Source organism: Pocillopora verrucosa, chromosome 6 (genome assembly GCF_036669915.1).
Source record: "Pocillopora verrucosa isolate sample1 chromosome 6, ASM3666991v2, whole genome shotgun sequence".
Classification (NCBI taxonomy): domain Eukaryota; kingdom Metazoa; phylum Cnidaria; class Anthozoa; order Scleractinia; family Pocilloporidae; genus Pocillopora; species Pocillopora verrucosa.
The window spans coordinates 7,487,911-7,514,496 of NC_089317.1; the positions used below are offsets into that span (position 1 = coordinate 7,487,911).

The window sequence follows — 26,586 nt, forward strand, 5'->3', positions numbered from 1 at the left end:
CTAGCCCAATCATGGATTTTTGCATAATCTTTTTTTTCATGTGGAGAGCTAGGTTACTTTTGATGATGTTTGTAGCATGTCGAGGCACAAAATCAAACCCAATGCTGGACAAATCACAAAGATCATGTAAACAATCCAAAATATTGTGGATTAGGAGACCCTAAATTGTTTAAAAAATAGTAATCTGAAAGATGACTTTGCGGGAAATGGCCAAGAAAGGCTGTTCATTTTTGACCAATGAAAAGTGTATGAAAATAGCTGGCATGCTGAAAGGTTTAAAATGATTTCAGTAAGACACAATTGTATTCCTTATTCTCACCAGAACAACAAAACTAACAGAACTCAACACATAGAAAAACTTGCAGATAGGATTTTTTCCAAAATGGATGTACTTTGTAAATGAGAGCAAGTGCAACTGGCTTACTAAGAGTCAATGAATAGTACTCTTACAAAAAGATCAGAACAATCTAAGTTTAGTTATTAAAGCAGTGTTTAACTTTTGCAATCTGCTGTTAATTTGATCATTTATTTGCAACATTTTATTTTCAAAGATATTTAAAAAAATCTTCTCAATATATGAAAGACTTGGAATATTGAAGGGTCCAATGCCTTTCAGCTCTTTGGAGCCACAGTAGTTTCTTCTCTTGTGGACAATATCGATATTGCTCCTCAGAGGCCAGTTAAATGTTTTCAAAACTTGGTGAAGAAATTTGATTTCAACCCCAATATCAGTAACCCTAAGGGCTCTTCCAATGTAAAACTTGTTGTCACACTAGAAACCTGTACTGCATCTCAGAAAGCAAGAACCAAAAGACAGCAGAAACACTAGTTAGAGCATGCTCAATAAAATGGAATTGTAAGGAGCATGCTCCATATGGGATACTCCACCTACCACAGTTACAATTTGTACACCCAAGTGTGATATTAATGCTTTGGTTATCAGCACAACCAGAAAAGAGAATTAACCTTTAACTCCCAAAATCTAATTGTTAATTCTCCCCTCTAGCTGCTACACATTTCCTTGTAAATTAGTTATGAGAACTTGGTGCTAGATGAAGATAGCAGCTTCTACCTGATAAGTTTGAATATTCTCATCACATGTTTCCTGAATAATGTATGGTTTGTAGGGAGAAGTTTTACATTAATCACCTCTGGGAGTTAAAAGGGTTAACTTGTTATTGGGCCTGATTAAGATTATCAGTTCTGACAAAGCCAATTATAAAAAGCTCCTAGATAAACAAAACTATTCCTTATTCTTACCAGTGTAAAAAAGAAGTTCCACAGTGTAATGTCTGTAACAAAAATTGTGTAATGTCTGCAACAGGAAGTTTTTAGCTCAAGCTCAAATCTAACTACAGAATAAGGGATACATGTACAATTAGATTTTAAAAAAGCTGTGAAGCAGCTTTGTTCCTATTATTTTAAAATAATTATTGTCTGAGTAGTCAATTCACAGGGAAAAAAGTGTCAAGTGAACACAAAAAATTGTTGGTTGATTTTCATAACAGAGTTTAACACAAAAATTTTGGAAGCCTTTGTGAAAGAAAGGAAAGTTTCTTTTTCTGCTGATGGTCATGTACCCTGTGAGGAATGTTTGTAGAAATTATACATTGAAAATTGTGCAAAATAAGTATGTTAAGGAAATTAGTTTCCAAAAAAATTGGTCTCTGAATGTAATGTCTGTAACATGGAATTGCCCTCATGATTCTCGGAATCATGATGGCACGTTTTGTTTCAAATGAAACGGGTGTCAAAGTGACTTTTAGGACTTTATTATGTACTTATGATCATAGGAAAATTGTGCAGGTGGATTTTACCAATGAAAATAGAATCCTATATAATTTATGGTTAATGATAGAACCGAAGTGTTATTGAGTAAGTTGTAGAAAGAGATGAATATGTAATGAAAGGTTTCAAAATTGAATGCTCATCGAGCTTGTAACACAAGCATGAAGGGGTGATTTTTTCTAACAATAGCATAAACAATAACTTTCTATTAAGCTGTTGTTTCTTAGTTCTGCCTGAACAGTTAATGAGCTAGAGTAATATTCCCTGAGGAGGAAAGCCTATGTAATGTATGACCAATCAAAGATCTCCAGAGTGCAGTTCACTGCTAATATTACAGATCTATATATTTTTCACTACTGTTAGTAAATGTCACGAGAACAATGGGCATTCTGCATGATGTGTTGGTGTGTTGAGTGTGTGTTATCACCTTTGTTCCTAAAATCATATGGAGGGTCACATTTGGTCAGCCTTTGTGAATCATGGTGGTTTTTTTTGTTGTTGTTGTTTTTTTTAATTCCAGTTGAATTGTGATAATTATAAATGAATTAAGAGGGTAAGTTTCTAAAGAAACTGTGGTGCTACCTTGGTGGGAGAGTATACCAGGATAATTTAGTATTATCAATTGAGTTGATAGGGTTTAAAAAGATGACATTTTGAGTGTTAGGCCTTTTGTCAGAGCAATTGGGCTGACAAACAAATTGTCAGCTTTTAAACTTGTCACAGTAGCAAATTTACATTATCAATTAACTCAGCTGATAATATGAAATTACTTTGATTTAATTATATAATATTGTGGTTAATACCACTTATAACCTTGGGCACCTGTTAGTGCCCTTATTTGTGACTGTCATTGTCTTTCATAACTGATATATAATAACTGTTGTTCTGCTGCTTCCCTTTTCAGACTTTCTTGCTTTATCCCTGATTCAAGGGTTATTTTCTTGAACCCAGGAAACTCTATACAAGGTAGGAGGACTAACACTGCTCTTTTTTTTCTCATTTTTGAAAATTGCCTTTGTTTTGTCAATCTGTATTAACCCTTTAATTGCCATGAATGACCAAGAAAGAATTTTCCCTTACAATATCAACACAATATCAACCAGATAAGTGATGAGAGTACAGAAAAATATAAATTTGGGGATAATTAGTTGATTCAATACTAAATTCTCTGAACTAACATTATAAGAATTGTATGGTTGGGAGTAAGGAGAATTACAAATTTGATGTGGGAGTTAAAGGGTTAATAATTTATTTGCAGGGAATAATTGTGTCCTGTTTGCATATGTTTTTGCATGCATCACGATTTGAAACCATTCTCGCTCTCAAATGGCTATCGGGATTTTTTTTTCAAATGGATTTGATCAACATAACACATTGTCAATTCATGTTTGACAGGTCATCCTGGTAAAGTCAGTTTCATGGCTACGGCTCCATCGCCATTTGCGTCTACGAAAGAGACTACAAACTATGCAAGGCTATGCCGCCTCCTGGTTGACGTTGGATCTCAAGTGCTCCGGTCCACTTTTGACAAAATACATCCACCAGCGACTCTACATAAAGTTTTGGGAAGTACCTCAGTGCATTACGCTACATTGCAATCACTGTACAAAGGGAAGAAGAAAGTGCTTAATCCCATGCAATGGGGAAGGTTGTACCCTACTCACTCACCCGTGTCTTCTGCAGCCTTCGATATCACACTTCTAACGGTGCTTCTTAGAAATATCTGTGGTTTGGGCCCTCCTGCCAACGGATGGGATCGTCTTCCCCTAGCTACAGACATAAGCATCGCAGATGATATCGCCAGAGTTAAGTATTACAGAAACACTGTATACGGCCATGCATCTCAAGCCTTTGTGGATGACATTAGTTTCAGTGCTTACTGGCAGGAGATACGAGAAGCCTTGGTGAGACTTGGAGGAGCTCATCTTAGAGCTGAAATCGACAATTTTGAGCACGATTGCATGGATCCAGATGTCGAGGAGCATTACCGTGAACTGATGAAACAATGGATGAAAGACGACGACAGCATCAAAGACAAGCTTGAAGAAATTGAAAGTAAGAAAATATTGTGTACTGCCAATATGGATGAATCAGAAGACTAGAAAAGTGTATATTTCCAGTATTTGTTTCAGTTAACACGGCAGTGTAGGCTAGCTCATGATTTTTTAGTTTTGGTCGGAACTAGTTTCATTTTTGCGTTGTGTGCAAAATGAAGAACTAATCCAAATGTTGACACTATGTTTTCATTCGCAGTATTTTTGTCTGTTCGTGGGTACTCGTGTACAACTGCTGGAGTGCGTTTTTGTAATTTCTAAGCGTCTTATTGAGTTTGATCTATTCGGAATCGACTAGATATTGGTATACCTATCATTGTTTTATCTGCACCTAACGTGAAGCTGTGATATAAATTTGCTTATGAAAATGCGCATTTTTTTTTAATTTTCAGATTCGCTGGAAAACGCGAAAAGCATTATGGAGAGAAACTTCAGAGACACAATTGACAAGATAGAGATTGAAATGAAAGAGGTGAAAGAAAAGCTGACTAGTCTGACGGCCTCAGCTGAAAAAAGCGGACAAGAAGGTTAGTTGGTAGAAAGAGCTACTCACAACAAAAAAATTATTAAGAGCGACAATGTTTTCTTGTGTTCATAATGCAGCTCACGTTCATCGCTGGATGTCGGCCAACACAGCATACTTTGGTTCTTTACTAGTGTAAGAACACACCCTACATGAAGATTCTATGTAATCTGTGGGATGCCACGGAATCTGAGATTTTCCGCCCTGGCTTCCTCTCGGATTTGATAGTGTTTTGATAGCACTCATACATGTGTATAATCGTAGGCGAGATAGGTTATAGTCTTATTTTTAGTATTACCTTTCTTATAATGAACCTAACTTCCTAGAAGCGTTAGATGTGACCCACATATTTCTCAATGAAATAGCCAAATCCTTCCTCCTGGTGTATTGTGGAGTATTCAATTCTGCATGGGAAAATAGTTAAATGAGGATCGTCTTGAGTAAAATGGGTTAGAATAAGATGTATGTGGATATTCTACATTTACTGAGAAAAGACTGTAGGCAAAACTTCCCTCTTCATCGCAGGCGGGTCTCTAGATTTCTACATCTTTTTTTTTTTTTTTTGCATGATGAATCACCGCGGTGTAGGGTAACTCATGATGTTTTCATTTTGGACGGAACTAGTCACGTATTTAGAACATTCTTCTTGTGTTACATATGAAAAATGAAGATTAACCCAAATGGTCACACTGTGTTTTCATTGGCAGTATTTTTGTGTGTTGGTGGGTACTCGTGTAAAACTGCTGGAGTGCATTTTTGTGATTTCTAAGCGTCTTGTTGAGTTTGATCTATTCGGAATTGACTAGATATTGATATACGTATCATTGTTTTATCTGCACCTAAAAGTGAATCTGTGATGTAAACGTGCGTATGAAATTCCTTTTTATCTTTCTTACATTTCACCTTCGCTAGGTGACCTCAGAGACACAACTGAGAAGATAGAGATTAAAATGAACGAGGTTTTAGAGAGGCTTAGTAGCCTGACGACCACAGTGGAAAAAAGCACAAATGAAGGTTGGTTGCTTGAAAGTGCTACTCACAGATAAACTGAACTATAAACAGGGATTCTGTTAACTTGAGTACATAACACATCTTTTGAGCATTACTACATTGTTCGCTTAATGTCGGCCAATTTTACATTTTTTTAGTTAATGTATTGTTGTAAGAGCACACCCTGGCTACCAATCTACTCTGGCTTCAAATGAAGATACTAGGTAATGTGTCGAATGAGAGGGATGGCACGGAGTCTGAGGCTATCTCTGGGATTGGATAATTTTCTGACAGTACTCATACACATTTAGCCGAGAAGGTTATTGTCTTACTCTAGTTTTACTTTTGTTAAGGACATAATGAGAAATGAGAGGGCGGAAAGGCGTTCTTTGGTTTTTGTTAATTAGTTCTTACATTGTCTCTTTTGACCGACAAGAATCTTACTGAGACTATCGGCTCCAATGTTATCAATATCTATCTCCCGAGTTTCACTATTAGAAACCGCTGCAGCCGAGCCATAAGCTTTTTTAGAATGGTATTTAAAATTAAAAAAAAACCGAGGAAGGGAAAAGGATCTTTCTAGTTAACTTTTAATGAATAAAGTGACTCTCACTCGGACTAAAAGTTCCAATGTTATTCCACGAAAGGGTCCCTTGAAAAAATGAGAGGCGAAATGGCAAAGATGGACAGCGAACTAAAAGAAGTGAAAGAAAAGCTGTGTACTTTGGCAGCCCCAGTGGGAGAAAGCAAGGGTGAAGGTTAGTTGAATTATAAAATAAAAGTTGTCCTGTTAACCGCAAATTTAGCCTTAGTAAACATGTCCTGTATGTAAGAGCGAGAGAGAGTGCGAGAGATAATCCTATGTTAAAGAGATTCAGCTTTTCAATTTAATCAATCTCTGGAATAGTCTCTGCGGTGTATTTTCATTCCCTTCAATTGTTTAAACGTTCACTCGTTATTAGCCTGGAAACATTATATTTTTATTAGAATGTAGAACGATGTAAAAATAACGTACAGTTTTAACGAAAATATTGACGTTAAGTTCGACTCGATGTTAGAAACTAACAGAGTGGGTTCGACTGAATTTATAATCTAAATGGCTTTTGGTCAGTAAATCAACATGAATCATACATTGATACCTTTTCATCGTCCAAGTAATTTCTTTGGCAATGGTGTCGTACTCGTTCACTTATTTAAATTCAGTGCCGAATACCTAGTGGCATTAGATGTAATCCGCATATTTCTGAATAAAATAACCAAACCCTTCCTGCACTCATATTGTGGAGTAGTTAATTCTACTTGGGAAAATAGCTGAATGAGGATCGTCTCGAGTAAAATAGGTTAGAATGAGATGTATATGGTTATTTTACATTTCCTGAGGAAAGGACTGTTGGCAAAACCTCCCACTTCATCGCAGGCGAACCTCCGGTTTTCTGCAGCATTTTTGATGAAACTGCGCGACAAAGAAGGCAGAAAGACGTTGTTTGGTTTTCATTTATTAGTTCGTAGTCTCGCTATATTCCGAAAAAGCCTTGCTCAGACTACGGCTCCAATAATATGAATACTTATCTCCCGAGTAATTTATTTTACAACAGAGTTTCACTGTCAGACATCGCTAAAAACGAACAAACAGAGTAGGTTCAACTTAATTCAAAATCTAAATGGCTTTTAAATTAGTAGGCATGAATCATACACTTAAACCTTTTTGCATCGTCAAAGTAATTTCTTTGGCAACGGTATCGTACTCATTCGCATATGTAAATTCAGTGCCGAATACCAGAGATGTACCACAATTTTCAATGCTGCATTCATTAGATTTATTACCTATTTTGCTACTGCTAGGTGTTTTTGATCCAACTGAGCTTATCAATGGAATTCGCCAGCTGTACAAGACTCGCGAGGGATGGCTCTCACCATTTCCATGGTGTGAAGAGTTTCAGTTTTTTCTTGGCAATATTTTTACAAGGCTCAAAGTGGTCAGAAGAAAGAAAACGAGAGGAGAAATCACTGACGTATTTGTTGACATGTCGTCAATACTAGACCCGTATGAAGAGTGTTCAGCGCCGAGAACAGTGTTGATTGAAGGAGAACCTGGTATGGGAAAAACCACCTATTGTAAAAAGTACGCCTACGACTGGGCCACAAAACAGCAAGCACCTCAGGGCTGCGGCTCAACAGCATTTAAAGTGGTATTGTTGCTGAAATGTCGAGATATCCACTCTGACGTTTGGGAAGCCATTGATGATCAGCTGCTGCCCCTAGGCATCGATGAAAAAGTCAACCAACAATTTTTTCAGTTTATTCGTGAAAATCAGTCCAGCATGTTATTCATATTGGATGGATTGGATGAGTTACCATCCGGGAAATTGTCGATGTTTTCCAAATTAATTGAAGGAAGAGAACTCCCTAGATGCCACATAGTTGCAACAGCAAGACAAGAAGCTGGAAAAGAGGTGAGAAAATGTTGTGACGCGCTGCTTCAGATCGAAGGATTCACTGAAAAGCATGTGATAGAATTTGTCACCAAGTACTTTAAAGAAAGGACGGATTTAGCCACCAAGCTCTCGCAACGGATGTCGCGAGATAAAAACCTGAGAGAAATAGCGGCCAATCCTCTAAACACAGCACTTCTTTGCCTTTTATGCGAAGAGTTTGAGGGCACACTCCCCGAAAGCAGAGCTCAACTGTACTTGGATATGGTTGAATGTGTTTTGAGAAGATATAGAAAAAAGAAGGGACTACTAGAAAAGATCGAAGACCTGACAAACCATTACAAACCGCAATTGAATCGCCTTGGAAAGGTAGCGTTGAATGGTTTACTCGACGATAAGCTGGATTTAAATGAAAGTGAATTGAGAAACCATGCAAAAGACCTGACTGAATTTGGGTTTCTGTCAGTGCAGCCTGGTGGCAGCAAACTGAGACAAACACTGCATTATGCCTTCTTACATAAAAGTTTTCAAGAATTCTTTGCAGCATTCTTCATTTGTTCTCAGATTCAAAGCAAGGAAATGAAACCTGAAGAACTAGTTTCCGATCGAAAGTATTTCGTTAAACTTAAACAAATACTTTTGTTTTCGTGTGGAATTTTGGCCATGAAATGCGATGAACAGGTTGTGGCTATTGTAAAGAGTTTAACAAATGAAGTCAACAAAAATAAAGGCCGTGATGCAAAAATTGTATTGGAGGCCATCAACGAATGCAAAAGAGAAAAAAGTGATTTTCACTCGCATTTATCGAAGTCGTTTGGAACTGGTTTGAATCTGACCAATTTGGATTTCTCTTGGAATGGTATTAGTGATGCGGGTGCTACATGTATTGCTGAGGCAATCAAAGTGAACAAGACGCTAACCAATTTGGATTTGTATTACAATGGTATTAGTGATGCGGGTGCTACATGTATTGCTGAGGCAATCAAAGCGAACAAGACGCTAACCGATTTGAATTTGTGTGAGAATGGTATTAGTGATGCGGGTGCTACATGTATTGCTGAGGCAATCAAAGTGAACAAGACGCTAACCAATTTGAATTTGTCTTGGAATGGTATTAGTGGTGCGGGTGCTACATGTATTGCTGAGGCAATCAAAGTGAACAAGACGCTAACCAATTTGGATTTGTATTACAATGGTATTAGTGATGCGGGTGCTACGTGTATTGCTGAGGCAATCAAAGTGAACAAGACGCTAACCGATTTGAATTTGTCTTGGAATGGTATTAGTGGTGCGGGTGCTACATGTATTGCTGAGGCAATCAAAGTGAACAAGACGCTAACCAATTTGTATTTGTCTGGGAATCGTATTAGTGATGCGGGTGCTACATGTATTGCTGAGGCAATCAAAGTGAACAAGACGCTAACCATTTTGGATTTGTCTGACAATGGCATTAGTGATGCGGGTGCTACATGTATTGCTGAGGCAATCAAAGTGAACAAGACGCTAACCAAGTTGTATTTGGAAAACAATGGTATTAGTGCTGTGGGTGCTACATGTATTGTAGAGGCAATCAATGTGAACAAGACGCTAACCAAGTTTGATTTGTCTGAGAATGGAATGTCTTGCTGAGGCAATTAAAGCAGGGTTTAAACAATTTCAAGTAGAAGGGCACTGCCTTTAAAGTAGGCAGGTACCTTGGAAAATTGAGGGCCGAAGGCCCGAACCTCTAGGGGGGTCCGGGGGCATGCTCCCCCGGGAAATTTTTAAAAGAAAAGTCTCCCAGAAACGCATTTTCCTGCAATCTGGAGAAGAAATCTTGCAATTATGCATACTTAATCTATTATAATAAAAAAGAATGGTACTCTGGGAGAATTTGTTTATTTCACTGTTGTTTTCGGAGCCTCTTTTTATCCTACAGTTACAAGTTAAAGGCCCATTTCCAACCTTGATGCAACTAGCGCCGCGACCCAATTTCCTGTAACACGAAATTCCCAGATCACTGAAACCCTTCTAAAATCGTCTTTCTCAAGAGCCATCCTGAACATATAGTCATCAGTTTTACGGTAAATACATTCGCCGTTCGTTATTTCACTGTTTCCTTACAGTATTTTGAATTTTGTCTCGAAGAATCCTAAGAAAAAATTTTTTAAGTGTCACGCCTGGAGCTCTTCGGACTCTGTGAAGAGTCGGCGAAAAGGACAATATTCAAATTTTTTCACTTTCTAGAAGCGCTTGAGGATTCTAAATGAAGACAAAATACTTCCGATAGAAACTGGTATTTTTCAAAGAGAAATATGGAAAATTATTAGACTGCTGGACGTTTAGTTATTTGAAGACCGTGTCCGGTAGTGTCCGGTGAAAATTTTCTTAGTGTCACGCTTGGATCTCTTCGTACTCTGCGTACAAGGTCAGCGAAACGGAGGAAAGTTGGCATTTTTTCACTTTTTAGAAGCGCTTGAGGATTGTAAATGAAGGTAGAATATTTTCTAGTCAAAAATTAGTATATTTCAAAGAGAAATATGGAGTTGTTTAAGGACCGTGTCCAGCCGTGTCATTGAAATTTTAAGCGCTTGGATGGCTTCTTACTCTGTATACAGGGTTAGCGAGAAACATCAAGTTCGAAATTTTAGGCTGCCTGGAGGCGCTTGAGGATTGTACATAAAGGTAGAACATTTTCATATAAATATTTTTTGGATTTCGAAGAGAAATATGCAAAAATATGGCACTGCCGGACGTTTAATTATTTTAAGTGTAGTCACTTCAATGCAGGAACTCGAACGTCAGCGACACTGACAGTTTGCGTTACAATTCTTATTTGCTGCTTTGCATGGACAACAACCCCGACCACTCTTTCGAGCGCAAGTTCCTCTCCACGGGCAGGAAACTTCAACTGACCCTTGGTCCTATTTAACAAGGATGGCAAACTTCAATTAAAAAAAATTGATGAATGAATGAAAACGTGGTGGATCAACATTTTCACCTTCTTCGAAATGCTAGCAAGGATTTTCGCGTTTCTCTTTAGCAACAACCGATCCAAAAGCGTTTACTGCCTCGGAATCTACTAAATCAATAGATTCATCCAATTCCATACCGGATTAAAACGTATAGAACTGTTTTAAACAGAATTATTTTGATAAGCTCTTCAAATTCATCGGAGAAAAGGCAGAAGGTATTTTGAGACCTGACAAGGTAAAAATAACTGATCAATCAGAGGCGCTATTTAAACAAAAGCGGTGGTTCAGAACGAAAACAAACGTACGCGTTGGCTCAAGGTTGGAAATGGGCCTTTAACTTCAGCTTATAAAGTGATAAAGTGTGAAACTGACACTTCTTGTAGTTTATGAAAACTCAAAGTCAGAGCCGCAATCAGAATCTTCGGCATCCAAATCTGGCAGCTCCAAGGCTTTGGAGATTTCCTCTACCTCTTCCTCAACAGAATAGAATAACTGGGCGTCATCATCAGTTGCCTGTACACCAACATCATGTACAATTATCACTGGAATATCCTCATTTGCAGATCCTGGACCTGGTGGTGGTGCTGTGTTGAAAACCTTTGGAGGACGCTTGCGACGAGGTTTAGCTGCTAACCAGGACGAAACAGCCGAATTAAGAACAACTCTCTGTAAGAATAAAACATCTTGGGGAATGAAAATTTTCAACCCCCCTTCAAATTTTGCATGCAGTTCGGCGCTCAGGGTGGATGCACAAAAACACCCTTTATAAAGGTCGCAGCACTCTTGTTGCCATGGTAACAACAGCTGCTTGTTCGAGGCCTAGGGTCTCGTTTTCACACAAAAACGTCGCAAAAAAAATTGAAATTTTTATTTCTCTATCTCGAGCTAAATAAAACATTACAAATTGGCACTTCTATCATATACAGTAACATCATTCGTCTCTACATTGATTCATTCAATTTTCCCTAGGAGTGAATGTGAACACACCGATAGATTATTCATCTCGGCACAGTTTCGGTCATTTTTGTTGTCGGGTAAAACAGGGAAAACGTTTATCTGAATTTCTCCAAAAGTACACCGATTCTGCAACTGAAACTATCCACCTAGCTGGTTACAATATTCTAGTTATTAAATATGTAAAAATCTCTGCGGGCCTGCCTCTACTTTTTATGGGGGAAATTCGCGAACGAAGCTCAAAATCAGATATTGCATAATTTGGCGATGTTTACATCTAATATTCTCAACAATAAATGTTTCAGAAAAATGAAACATTCAAGGCTTTGAAATAATGTTATCTTATGAGCAATATCCCGAAGAGAAATCTCACCTCTAGTAGTCATCTTTAAAAAAAAAATTGATCAACCTTCATGGAGGACTACTCGACGTAGCAACAAACATATACCTCAAATCGTGTGCATATCATCCAGATTCCGAATGCTGCACCTTCTTTTATGGGAAATTGAGCGATCTGAAGTCCTCTGAAGATACAATGTTATACTTGTATGTCATTTAAGACATGTTGAAGTCGGTTGATCTACACGAAACTATCCTCACACCGGTCATTTGTCATTAACATGTACATTGTCACGATGGCGTGAATCCGTATTTCTCCATGAAGTTTCCATCGGTCGCCCCATAGAAGACGAGAAATGGACATTTTTCGAAATATCAGTAGATTTCCGCGCATTCTAGGTGAAAACAACCAAAAAGAAGAAGAAAACCTCGATTGAACGCTCGTAAACACTGAGAGGGCAGAAATCTCAACTTGTCAGCGGCAGTACCACATGTAAAACCCAGTCGCCACAATAGCAATCTGTACGACTTGCACGAAAATCATCACCAAGTGGAGATTTTGAACTACTCAGTATCCCTGCAGTACAACAAACGGAACAGGGATTTCATCACAATCAATTTCCAAAAATTTAGCTTTTTTCAGGGAGTCTTTCACGTGCTCGAACGTTATATTGGCTTTCAGCCTTGAAATTTATTTTCCTTGACAATAAAATGCTATAGAAAGTGCTTACAAAATTACAAAGGAACTATTTTTAGTGTCGGTTGGACCGAGAAATACAGATTTGAAATAGTTAATGCTGTCACTGATGAACCAAAGGGCACAATCTTCTCAGTTATTAGCTTGATAATCTCTACAGACCAACGTTATTGGACCGAGCGATCTCCTGTTTCTTCCTGGTGAGCCGGCCACCTCAGGGGAAAATTAAAGAGAGCTTTGACTCTTCTTTTTACTGAAGGACATGAAGCAATCCAGATTACATATTAACCATGGGAAAATTCTTTCAAGTGACAAGTTGCGATTTGCGTGTGGATAATAAGTTGTTTGAAAGGTGGAATTATGAAATTATGACTCCATTTAATCTTTTATTTCGAACTTTGTTATGGAAGGAAATATCGATTGACTCGATTGCACTGCGGCGATGATAAGTCTCTCCTCGTCATATCTTATGCAAATTTTCTAACAGTTTTCCTACAGTTTTCAGATGATTCGAAATATCTTAGTTCCTGTCACAAGGAAGAGATAACTGCCCGAATCTGCTCTGTGAAAGGAGATGCCCATGTCGTTCAAATTGCGATTGCAACTGGGTTTTACATGTGGTACTGCCGCTGACAGTTACGATTTATACTCTCAGATTTTCAGTGTTTACTAGCGTTCATTCGAAGTTTTTTTTTTTTTTTTCTTTCATTCTTTTTTTTTATTTGGGTTGTTTTGTTTTTACTTCAGAAAGCGGAATCTGCTAAAATATATGAAAAATATCCATTTCTCGTCCTCTTTGGAGCGACCGATAGAAACTTCACGGAGAAATACAGCATCGTTATAGCCATTGTTTTTTATTTCTATTTCGATCTGCACAGCCATTAAATGAAATTTGACCACTGGGAGGTTCCTAAAGGGGAGGTGTGCGGGGAAAGAGGATGGGTGGTGACACAACAGGGGCGAGGCAAACAAAGTGTGCTGTGGATAACTCTTAAAGGGTAATGTATTGCCAGCGGATGCCTGTTTCCACACAGGTCTGGGGCCTAATTACGAGTTAGTAGATGTGCGATTCGGCAGGCGAGGACGCGTAGCCCCAGGAATGAAGGGATGATTGTCGGTTTCCCATACAGGAAGATCTGGATTTGTACCAATTATAGATTCTTTGCTAAAGAGACTGGCAGTTAGAGCTTGGTCAACAGATTGTAACCAAATCGTTTGAACAAATTTTATAAAGAAACTCTCTGAAAGATGGAGCTGATAAAGTCTTCACTTTCATCAGAAATAAAGACAACGGATTTGAAACGTTAACCGACATCCTCGAAGTCATAAAAATACTTTAAAAAAATTAATAGATTCTAAAATAGAACAGGACCCAGTTGTTCAAAGGGCGGATAACGCTATCCAATGAATACATCGCTATCCAGCGGATGTGTTAACAAAGCATACTGCACCATCTATCGGATGGAGATTTATGCAGTGGTTATCGTTATCGAACAAGGAGGACCAGGTGGACGACTGTTAGTTAGTGGAGTGATCTAAACAACGGGTAGTATTCACAGTTAACGATTTGGAGCACAACTCCGTAAGTTTTTTTTTCGTTGGGTTTTTAATTTCTAACAGCAAAAACATGTAAAGGAAACGAAACATCGCAAAATCTTAATGTTTCCTCAACAAAGCCCTAATAGTGGGATTGGGAAGGACAGGAAATTGACTAGATAAGATAAGATAAGATAACTTTATTTATACACGGTATTTCCATCAGTTGTTAATTATCTGTAAAGGTATATCTATCTTCCTAACTATAATAAAATCTAATAATAACAATTCAAATAAAAGAAACAAATAAAAAATCTGCTTTTCATGGAGGCCGTGTCTAAAATTTACTTAAAATTAAGATATTACTTTAAACTGTGGCGACTTAATTTAGATTTGAAATCGGTCAGTGAAGACGCTTGTCTTAGGTCTAAGGGTAAGTCGTTCCACAAGTGAGCTCCGCTATACAAAAAACTTCTCTTAAGATAATCAGTTCGAGGTTGTGGAAGAACTAATTTGTTTTCCGTTTTCCTTAAACGATAAGCACTTATATTGTCACGATATACAAATCTTGATCTCAGATAATCTGGTGTCATACCATGTAAAGTTTTATACATTAAGATAGATTTTTGTTCCAATCTTTGATAGTAGAGTCTTCGCCACCCTAGTGCCCGGAACAAATCATCTAAATTACTATCATAGCTCGCAGACATTAGGATGCGAGCTGCCCGATTTTGAAGCCTTTGCAGTTTTTCAGAAAGGCCCTTGTTACAGTTTCCCCACACTACATTAAAATAATCAAAATGTGGTTGAACAAGGCTATTATAAACTTTAATTAGAACATTAAATGGAGTGAGGTGTCGAATTCGTTTAATTGCACCAATGGCACAAGCTATCTTCTTAGAGATGTTTTCAATATGACACTCCCAGTTGATATTTTGATCGACATAAACTCCAAGGGACTTGGCGGAGGTTACTTGTTCTATTGCGATTTCGTTTATAGTAAGAGAAGGACTTTCCGTAAGTTGTGATAACTTCTGCCTTGATGCAATAAGCATAAACTCAGTTTTTGTCATATTTAGGGTAAGCTTGTTAGCACTCAGCCATTCGTACACATTACTCAGGTCGTAATTATATGATTAAAGTCAGTACTGGCAAGCTTCAGGCTGGTATCATCTGCGTACATTCTGGGTTCCGAATATGTCAGACAATGTGGTAAGTCATTAATATATATTAAAAACAGAAGGGGTCCCAAAATTGTTCCCTGGGGAACACCACATCTTAGATATTTCGGAGTTGACTTACAAGAATTTACATGGCAAATCTGTGTTCGATTATCTAAATAAGAAGCAAACCATTGCAAACAATTGAAAACCTTTGGAGGGCGCTTGCGACGAGGTTTAGCTGCTAACCAGGACGAAACAGCCGAATTAAGAACAAGTCCCTGTAAGAATCAAACATCTTGGGGAATGAAAATTTCCAACCCCCCTTCAAATTTTGCGTACAGTTAGGCGCTCAGGGGGATACACAAAAATACCCTTTATAAAGGTCGCAGCACTCTTGTTGCCATGGTAACAGTGGCTGCTTGTTCGAGGCCTAGGGCCTCGTTTTCACACAAAAACGTCGCAAAAAAAGAGTGAAATTTTTATTTCTCTATCTCAAGCTAAATAAAACAGTACAAATTGGCACTTCTATCATACATAGTAACATCACTCGTCTCTACATTGATTCATTCAATTTTCCCTGGGAGTGAATGTGAACACACCAATAGATTATTCATCTCGGTACAGTTTCGGTCATTTTTGTTGTCGGGTAAAACAGGGAAAACGTTTATCTGAATTTCTCCGAAAGTGCACCGATTCCGCAACTGAAACTACCCACCTAGCTGGTTATAATATTCTAGTTATTAAATATGTAAAAATCTCTGCGGGCCTGCCTCTCCTTTTTATGGAGGAAATTCGCGAACGAAGCTCAAAATCAGATATTGCATAATTTGGCGATGTTTACATCTAATGTTCTCAACAATAAATGTTTCAGAAAAATGAAACATTCAAGGCTTTGAAAGAATGTTATCTGATGAGCAATATCCCGAAGAGAAATCTCACCTCTAGTAGTCATCTTTAAAAAAAAAATTGATCAACCTTCATGGAGGACTACTCGACGTAGCAACAAACATATACCTCAAATCGTGTGCATATCATCCAGATTCCGAATGCTGCACCTTCTTTTATGGGAATTTGAGCGATCTGAAGTCCTCTGAAGATACAATGTTATACTTGTATGTCATTTAAGACATGTTGAAGTCGGTTGATCTACACGAAACTATCCTCACACCGGTCATTTGCTACATTGATCGCTGAGACAATCAAAGTCAACAAGACGCTAACCAATTTGAATTTGTCTGTCAATCTTTTTAGTGATGCTGATGCTACATCTATTGCTGAGGCAATCAAGGTCAACAAGACGTTAACTAATTTGAATTTGTTTAACAGTGGTATTAGTGATACCGGTGCTACATCTATTGTTGAGGAAATCAAGGTCAACAAGACGCTAACTAGTTTGAATTTGTCTCGTAATCGTATTAGTGATACCAGTGCTACATCTATTGCTGAGGCCATCAAAGTCAACAAGACACTAACCAATTTGGAGCTTGTCCGGCAAAGATATTGCCGGTGCTGCATTTGTTGCTGGGCCAATCTAAGTTAGCAGGAAGCTAACCAATTGGCATTTGTCTTAGAATAGTATTAGTGATGCCGATGCTCCTTTTTATGCCGAGGCAATCAAAGTCAGCAAGATTCTGACAAATTGATTGAAGTGATTGTACTTTTCCTTTTGTACTTTTCCTTTTAAGTAACGTTTTTTAAATTTTCCCTTTTGTAGATGCAGGAAGGAGCTTTTTTAATTGTCTTTAGTTGCTCTTTGATTAGATTACATTCAAGTTATAATAGCTACCTTTGTGATGTTTTTTTCGTTTAAGGTGATGCTTATGCTTCTGAGGTATTTACATTAGACGAAAAGAAGTGTAAAACGCCATTGTCTTTAGAGTTTTGTTATGAAAGGAATATCATAAGCATGTATCATCCACGAGCAGCAATGTTTTTTCCATTCTTTATAAGCCTCGAGCGCCTCTCTTTCAATATAAACCAAAGCAAAAAAAAGTTTATAGGCATTGTTTTTTATTTCTATTTCGATCTGCACAGCAATGAAATTTGACCACTGGGAGGTTCCTAAAGGGGAGGTGTGCGGGGAAAGAGGATGGGTGGGGACACAACAGGGGCGAGGTAAACAAAGTGTGCTGTGGATAACTCTTAAAGGGTAATGTATTGCCAGCGGATGCCTGTTTCCACACAGGTCTGGGGCCTAATTACGAGTTAGTAGATGTATATTATTATATAGATTCTTTGCTAAAGAGACTGGCAGTTAGAGCTTGGTCAACAGATTGTAACCAAATCGTTTGAACAAATTTTATAAAGGAACTCTCTGAAAGATGGAGCTGATAAAGTCTTCACTTTCATCAGAAATAAAGACAACGGATTTGAAACTTTAACCGACATCCTCGAAGTCATATAAAAATACTTTAAAAAAATTAATAGATTCTAAAATAGAACAGGACCCAGTTGTTCAAAGGGCGGATAACGCTATCCAATGAATACATCGCTATCCAGCGGATGTGTTAACAAAGAATACTGCACCATCTATCGGATGGAGATTTATGCAGTGGTTATCGTTATCGAACAATGAGGACCAGGTGGACGACTGTTAGTTAGTGGAGTGATCTAAACAACGGGTAGTATTCACAGTTAACGATTTGGAGCACAACTCAGTACGTTTTTTTTTCGTTGGGTTTTTAATTTCTAACAGCAAAAACATGTAAAGGAAACGAAACATCGCAAAATCTTAATGTTTCCTCAACAAAGCCATAATAGTGGGATTAGGAGGGACAGGAAATTGATTGCTGCTAAAGCAACGCTGCTATGCTCCCTCACTTCCCGTACAACCCCTCCCCTCCCCTCCCACCCTCCCCCCCCATCCACTCCTTATCCTACAAGAGCCATGATCCCTCCATTAATTGCCTGACTACACGGGCTGTAAGGGGAGGAAAACTTGAAAACTCCATCTGTAAGTTTAATAAGAGCTTGGCGGAAGAAACAGAAAAGTAGTTTTCCCCTCCCCTCCCTTCTAACCCCCCCCCCCCCCCCCCCTCCCCCTCCCCCTCTCCCTCCCCCCCTCCCCCCCCCTCTCCCTCCCCCCCTCCCCCTCCCCCTCCCCCTCTCCATCGCCCGCCCCCCCCGCCCCCTCCCCCACCCCTTCCCCTCCCATCTAATTTGTTTTTGTTGTCAAAGCCCATTTCCAGTCTTTCCTGGAAGTGGCTTCTGATGTTTGACACCAACATATCCTCCTGGGAAGAGAAATAAAAGGAGGAAACAATTCTGAGAGCAAAAGGTAGTATTTCTCATATACCAATGTCATATGTATTGCGCTGAACTGATTTAAGAACCCTGATGGCTTTTCCTTCTTTTGAAAGTCGTTTTAATCCACGCACCCTATAATTGAATTACAATGAAGCCGTTTGCAGTAAGCTGTGTAACTTTTTCGAAACTTCGTTTTCAAAGATGAGATTTCTGTTCAAATATCTGCTCCATTCCAATAAAGGAAGTGTACCACGTCATTATTATTACAGTTTTGTTACCGAAGCGACTCCATTGACATGCGATATTAAGGAAACAGGATGGAAGGAGTTTGCTTGGATGCTAAGGATTTGGTCGAGATAATGCTAAAATACCTGTGGTGAAAGACGAAAGAAACCAGTTATACAGGTTAATAAAGAGAATAGTGTATTAAATTAGGGTATGTAGGAATGTAGGAAAGAATTTTTAAATTAAATTCGGCGAATGGATAACAAACTTAGGTGTCAGAGTGAATGCCAACCCATCTTGCTCCCACAGTCATGAAAAGAGTTTTAGAGACCAAACATTTTATTTACCACCACTTCCTTTTTTTCTTTGATGGAGGGGGGGGGGTGGTCACATGGTTTTAAGGAAGGGAGGGTGATCAGTCGTCTCTAACAGAGTGTAAGGGAGTACTATAGAAGATTGACCACTAATTCACTGTCAATTAGGGGGAATCATAAATTTTATCATGGCGTAACCAGCTCCCCCCCCTCCCCATAGGCGATAAATAATGAGCGACCGCTAACAACATGAAGCGAGTCTTTCTGAGCGTTTGACTCGAGAATATATTCAGATTTTATTACTATTGAGTTTGCACAGATAAATTGCAAGTCATTGGAATACGGTCAATAATTCTTCAGTATAGCTTTATAAAGTATTTATCTGGTAAATGTTATGCTTTTCCTTTGTAGCGTCAGCTGAATACATTTGAATACAACCATCTTGTAATTGAAAATTAGGTGCAGAGTTTCTTTGTTTAATTCCCGCAAGATTATCCGACTCTCTCTTTATGTGTTAATTGCGTAAAATATTCTGATCAGGTCCATCTATGGCAGTCTCTCTGGCCCAGTCTTTGGACGGGTCGACGATGGAGACGTCAAAGGAACAGACTCAAAGGCTTGGTTTACAGTTTAGCTCTACTGATCTGATTCCCAACAATTAGTCATGAGAAGGAGGAAAGTTTTGATTTGGATTAAGTCGCAACCACGAGCATGGAAGGTTAGAGTTTCAAGGGGGTAGTGGCGGATTCCTGCCACTAAAAACTTTGAAAGTATAAGAAGACGAACGCATCATTCGTAGTTTTGGCAGAAAAACGCTATCTGACGCTGAAACGCCCAAATATACAAAAAAACCCAAAAAACAAACCACAAAGGATTATGTTATTACTATAGAAGGGAAAACAATATCTTTCTTTGCTAGAGGAAAGGTGCAAAATAAAGAGATCACCAAGCGAAAAACGGAAAGTCTCTAACTGCAATGTGAGGTGCGGAAAATCTGCCGTGCGTGTCTCGTTACAATCTTAAGATGCGTGACCTGTAGCGAGAGGTGATATGAAACCAATCACACGATGTTGTTTAGAAGCAACTTTAATGACAACTCGTCTACAGCTGAAAGGCGAAAAAAAGACGAAAAACATCTTTCTCTGTTGACAGGATACCTCGCTAAATAAGAAGTTAAGGAATTTTTCAAAAGTGTTAACTTTACATATATCCTTTATTGCTTTGATAAACAATAAGTGGATACAAACTTATTAAAGACTTAAAAATATAAAAAAATCGAGAATTACACTTTTGTAGAGTTGCTTAGCTTTTCATTTTCCCGGGAAAAAACAGTCGAGATCGCAAAATTCAAGTGAAAAGCAAACCAACTGTCATTAACGCCTTGAACAACTGGAAGTCAAGATACTTTTTTATCGTCAAACAACAAATTAGCAAACGTAAATATCATTCTTCTTGATGCCTCTCCAGGTGTCACCGATTCCTCTCCCAATGCCTATGTTGGTTAATATAACAGTAAAAAATATTGCTACAGTCAAAGCGTTTGAAAAATTCCTTTACTTTTTTAGTTAGCGAAGTATAACTTAGTGACACTACGGCTTTACAACACGATTCTTTTCTGAGACTACAAATAATTTGTCTCCATATGAATAGTTAAAACTTGTTTCTCCGCTGACCACTCACATGTCGGACTGTTTTTCTTTCCCAGCTCGTCGCCCGTGACATATGAGTAAATGGGTGAACTTTATTTAAAACAGGATGGCCACAGCTACGAGGCTGTTGTCCAGAGGGGCCCTGAATCCACCTAAAATCATTACGATATGATCAATTACGATAAACACTTGAGGTTTAAAAACTTATGGTCTCAGGAAAACTGAAAAAATTAAGAAAAAACTAACTACAATATCACATGTAGTAACTCCCACTCTCAACCGCATCTTCTGGAAACAAAGCTTCAAGAACAGCTAGAAATTTCTTGTAGATCGATTTAAAAGTTCGGACAAATCAAGGAATTTGAAGAGCAATAATTCGCTCGTTCATGCAATGCACAGTTAAGTAGACATGTGTCACAACAAGGTGAACAATATAGAAAACGCTTGCAGTATCGGCACTTTTCCTTCGTTGTTTTGGTAGCCATTTTGGAAATGTAGCCGGGCATCTTTATGGTAGGTAGCTCATGTGTGATCTATCATAGAGTAGTGTATACGCAAATACGTTGATAATAAAATGAGCCGTCCACTGTTTACAACGCTGGAAAGTATTGTTGGACGATTACCGCTTGCTGACAAGGCTCTCCAATTGATTTATTTTTAAACCTGGTTTATATTTCCGGGTTATATTTCCTTAAGATTATACCCGAAGAGAAATTATTTAGTGCAACATAATCTACAAGATCTCTGCTTCTTACCGTCGACTTTCACGGGTATCCTTCGCGAAAAAAAGATACTGTTAACGCCTAGTTACAGCGTAACCACCATAAACTATGTATCAGAGGCAAAGTTATGAAATGCGCTATCTGGGAAAAAACAATTTCCTTTTAGCTTGATCTAATCGTAAATCGACTGAGGTGCAAAAATTCCAATTAAACGATGTTTCTTTGAGAAAATCGGGTATCGACACTGACCGCACATGTAAATTTCTGCACAATTCCAATACTGAGGGGTTAGTCTTCAAAATCGTTTGGGGATTTTTCGATATCGTTATTTGTTGCTTTGCAATTTTCCAGCCCAGTTTGTTTATCAAAATTTTACTGATTTCGGAATTCCTTCACACAGATTTTTTATAGTTTGATATCTTGGGAATATTTTGACCAAATTTCAGGGCAATTCGTGCCTTATTAATTTCTTCAAAGAAGGTACGTTTGCAGAAAAATGAGATAGGTTTTTTGCATCCAAAGTTTTAGAGGGGTAACCACATGTGGTTAGATGTCGGTATCTGTGCAAATGCATACCTACCCTTCCCCTAAGAGAACGTTGACCATAACTTGTCATCAGTTGACTTTTGTTGGGTCGTTGGAGGGGTAGGTGCTCAGTTGTTCACATAATTTCCTGATTATACTCAAGCAATAATGATGTAAGCAGCAGAAATGGAACTACTGCTTGCTAAATGATACGGTTCTGGATGATATTAAAAAAAAAGAATAACTGACTGATGAAATAATACGCACCTCTCGTTTACCTTCGTCCATGGCGGCACTACACAACATCAGTCGTGTTTGCCTAATTTTTACGGCTACGGTTCTTCCAATATGTGATTGTGAAAACGTTTTTTACTACTGGCTGGAGGTACAGCTTGCATATTTAGTCGACTTTGCCCAATATTTACTATGGTTTGTTCCACATATTACTTTTCTGCACTCCAAACGAGTCGCACACTCCTTGGAATTATTTTCATGAATAAATTTACGTTTTCTTTTTTGTTTATTTCGTCTTGTACCTCTAGCAAGTAGGAATTTTGAAATCAGCGAAAGAAAGCAATTCTGCCGTGCAATCACCATTTAGTAGAAAATATGGTGGTTATTGCTCCTTGGAAAGCAGAAATGTGAGTCTTCTGCGTCTTTTATTTAATTATATTTGTATAAACAAACACATTCTGCACAACTATTTTCCCAGCTTTGGTCCTATTTTTTTTCTTTTTTAACTATTTACTTCTTCGCCTCACGGAGGCAAAGGTCACAGAAAACTGGCTTTTACAGGCTCATGGATTAACATATCTTCAAACATTACGATAGTGTAATGCTAAGGTTTGTCACCTTAGCAATTTTTTCTTCGCTGCTTATCAGATGCATGCCTGTCAGTGCCCTGATGACAATCATACACACGCTTTCTAGTGATAACAAAAGGAATTCCATCATAGGTGATCCTTGGTTGGAACATTGCAGTCTGGGAATCTTAAAAAAAATACTTTTATTCTTTCATTTTCACATTCTCTGTGACAAACCAAGGGGGGCATTGAAGAGACATTCATTCATTCAGTCATTCATGTATTAATTTGGTCTCTTAGTTAGTCAGTCAGTCAGTTAGTCAATAAGTCTGTGCGATAGGCATCTACTACAAGTATTGACTTTTGAATCATATCTGAAAAAGGGTATTAAAAACCACATCTAAACCCCTCCTTTTATCGGGCTAGCCACCGCATTTTAGCTTTTGAAGATCTGTAGTGTTTTTATTTTTTTATTCCATACCATGTTTTCCAATTTTTGCGAAGAAAAAAAATTAGGTGCGTAAGTGAATTACACACCTGTGTTGGTAGCTGTACGATACGCTGATTATTCTTAATTTGATTGACATTTATGAGTGATTTCGTTTATCTATACATAACAAAACAAACATGAATGCGACACGTGTTTTATAGCGCCATATATGGCACTGTTCCATGTGCTTACAACGGAAAGTTGGGTGTGTGTTTCTTTAGAATAAGCCGAGAGTTGTGAGTGGAAGTTAACCGAAGCGTTGTAGTAAGATCGTTAAATCAAGTGAATAAACCGTGAATTAACAAGGAAGCATGGTAGAGCTTTTTCACGTTTTCAAAACACCTGTCTTGCCAACACCGTAACAGAAATACATAACAAAGTTAGTTGTTGTTTCTACTTCGTTTTCGTGCAGTAGCTTCTCGGCTGATTTTAGGGACTTTAAGATGCAGGCTGTATTACGGCGACCGAAAGTCTACACTGCAAAGCGCGTCAGATTGCGCATGCCTAAGGCGAGAATTCACGCCGTACTCTCGCCATCCGCTACTGCAAAATCGCTTCGTTCCCACGTCAGAATTTGCCATAATATTTTGTTTGAACTCTTTATTATTCGAATTTTTTCCTTGCGATTAAATAAACTACGTCTCTTAACGAGTTGATAAATCTTAGCCTAACGAAATTTGGTCAAAATTTATCTGTAGAAAAAAGATGTCAAAACCAGGACAGCTTCAAGTTCCGCCGCCAAACCTGCCGAGCGGCAATCGTAAGTATTTTTTTATCGTTTTCGTTCGTTTTATTCTTTTTGACTCAGTTGAGTTTTTCAGTTTGTTTTCCGGCACTAAGCTAGTGGGTAGCGACAACAAGTTCTATGGAAGTTCATTTATATCTGTTAATTTTAATTTTTACAACAGGCCACTTTAGTGGACAAAAACGCACGACGTGTTGTTGTGCAAAGAAATTTTGGTACAAAAGTTTTCCAAGTTCAAAAAAGGAAGAAATGAAAGAGGAAGAATCTGGAAGCAAATTTCCGAAAACCTCAACAGTGTAACTGCAGTCAAATTCAAAGTAAATCAAAGGGTGGTGAGAGAGAGATTTGACTTGCTACTCAGAAGATTTCGACAGCAAAGTAGAGAAGAAGCAAAAGCAAGTGGTGCGTCTCCCAAACCAACGAAGTTCGGCGTATTGTTAGAATAAACTTCTGAGGAAGAAATTAGCAGGATTTACGAGAGAATCTTGTAGCAGCAAGAGCGTAGAAACAGATCGCAAAAAAACCGAGGAGATGTGTTCCCAAGCCTTGGAAAGACTTAGTGAAACTAGAAGAAAGGCTAATGAGGACTGTGAAAGAAAAGCTAAAAGGCAGCGAAGAAACAGAGCTGATGTTACCGAATTTCCATGGGAAAAGTCAGAAAAGGAGCTTAAGATCCGTGAAGAGGAGCTCACTTTGAAAGCAAGAGAAGTTGAAAACGAAAAAGAGAAGCAAGCGCAGATTTTTAAAAACTAGTAGGCTATGATTGCAAACATGGCATAGCGACAAGATCAGATACAAACACTTCAAGTGGCTTTTTTGCCACAACAACAACAGCAAACTCAGGCTATGATGGTGTTGTTAGAAAGACTTGCGAAAAAGTAATAACTAACTAGTTCCCCGACAGAGATGACATTGCACTGATTTACTCTTCCTTGTAAATTTATTGCAGCTTCAAGTTAATGACTTTGTTTGTTAAATGTCATTTTGCATTCTCTGTTTTTTTAAAGTAGGAGTAAATTCTTTTGGGTTCTACAAATGTGATTTCCACCTATTTTGCTGGAAATTTGTTCAGTGGTTTACACCATTCAAGATTTCGTAAAAAAAGGCTGTGGTTATTCATCGTCGTGAATAACAATAAAGGTAGTCACGTGTGATGTAGATCGCGATGTTTCGACTGCACACTGCTAGTCTTCTTCAGGCGATGAGGTCGAATGATCATGATGCTCTGTTGTGATTAGTTGTTTTTTAACAGCTCTGATTGGTGGATTTCGATCCTTGCTGTTTCATTCAGTGATTTGCTCCCTCGGCGGTCCGCTGTCGCACGGCTCTCCTGTTGTTGTGTTTTTTGATCGTGAGCATCCACGCTTCTGGAATTTCTATTCCACTATCCCTGTTGATGTTGTTAGGGTGGAGTCTTATATGAATTGCCTCTCTGACTCTGCGCGTGTAGTAATAAGGGTCACGATCAATAAACTTTACTTCGTTCCAGAGTGGCTCGTGTCCAGTGTTGTGGGCATGCTCTGAAACGGCGAAGGTCTCGGTACGGGCGAGTCGGATGTCTCGATCGTGCTCCTTAATTCTGTCTTGCGTAGGTCTTCCAGTCTCTCCGATGTACACCTCGCCGCATTCACAGGGAATCCTGTAAACTACGCCATCGTTCTGTTGACTTTTTCTTCGTTCTCTCCTTTTTCTACACAAGTTACTATAGCGGGAACCAGGGTAAATTCTCTCAAGAGAAGTGTGGGTCACCGCTTATAAAGGTGACGCTTACTGAGCTGTCAATCTCTTATCTTCTTCATCCTTTTACACTTAACTAGCGAATCACGTTAAGCTACACAGAACGGAGTTCACGTACTAAGTAGGTACTTTCGAGCTGTTTACGCTTTACAAAATCATTTTCTACCTTAAATTTTTGACTATTGCGGTTAAGGTTGATCATAACTAAAACAAGATTGGTAATATAAAAATTATAATGAACTAACTAACAGAATTAGAATCATACTTGAAAAGATATCTTAAGAGAAAATAGTCCTCAAAGACAGTTACATAACAGCAGAATAAACAGAAAATTCGGCGAAGAAAGGGCGTGCCCAAAGTACCGTACCGCTGTTCATATAAGTTACCTGATTGTAAATTCAGTGCGGAGAAAGAAAAGTACTACATGTTTACACCTTTAGGGCCTGTTTACATGGAGGTGGGGGACCCCAGGTAGGTGAGGCAACCCGTCTGTCTTTATAATTTCTTATTTTACTTTGATCACGTTTACATGATAGGTGGGGTGACCCGCTGATAGTTTCATTGTTGAATACGATGACCGCCAGTTGCATAAGTGTAATTCAACACTTCATTTCTTATCATGCTGATAACAGGAACAGGCTTGTTGAATAAATGTACCATGTCGCTATACTAATATGGAAAACACATAACAGCAAACATA

General features: G+C 38.4%; 1 protein-coding gene and 1 pseudogene across 1 annotated transcript; both read left to right on the forward strand.

The window, feature by feature from the left end:
• Nucleotides 1-2,726: 2,726 nt before the first annotated feature.
• Nucleotides 2,727-9,635, forward strand: LOC131786239 (protein NLRC3-like). The gene is made up of 6 exons (XM_066169201.1): nt 2,727-2,754; nt 3,184-3,843; nt 4,235-4,369; nt 5,278-5,379; nt 6,003-6,113; nt 7,198-9,635. The coding sequence occupies exons 2-6, from the start codon at nt 3,207-3,209 to the stop codon at nt 9,414-9,416; spliced, it is 3,204 nt and encodes a 1,067-aa protein (XP_066025298.1). The 5' UTR covers nt 2,727-2,754; nt 3,184-3,206; the 3' UTR covers nt 9,417-9,635.
• Nucleotides 9,636-15,399: 5,764 nt separating this feature from the next.
• Nucleotides 15,400-25,031, forward strand: LOC131792774 (leucine-rich repeat-containing protein 45-like; annotated as a pseudogene).
• Nucleotides 25,032-26,586: the final 1,555 nt, after the last annotated feature.

Bases quoted from the DNA above. Each gene is read 5' to 3' on its own strand.
- LOC131786239 (XM_066169201.1), top strand. From the start codon at position 3,207: ATGGCTACGGCTCCATCGCCATTTGCGTCTACGAAAGAGACTACAAAC. The intron at 4,370-5,277 runs GTTAGTTGGTAG...CACCTTCGCTAG, and splicing joins TGAAAAAAGCGGACAAGAAG to GTGACCTCAGAGACACAACT. The intron at 5,380-6,002 runs GTTGGTTGCTTG...ATTCCACGAAAG, and splicing joins GGAAAAAAGCACAAATGAAG to GGTCCCTTGAAAAAATGAGA.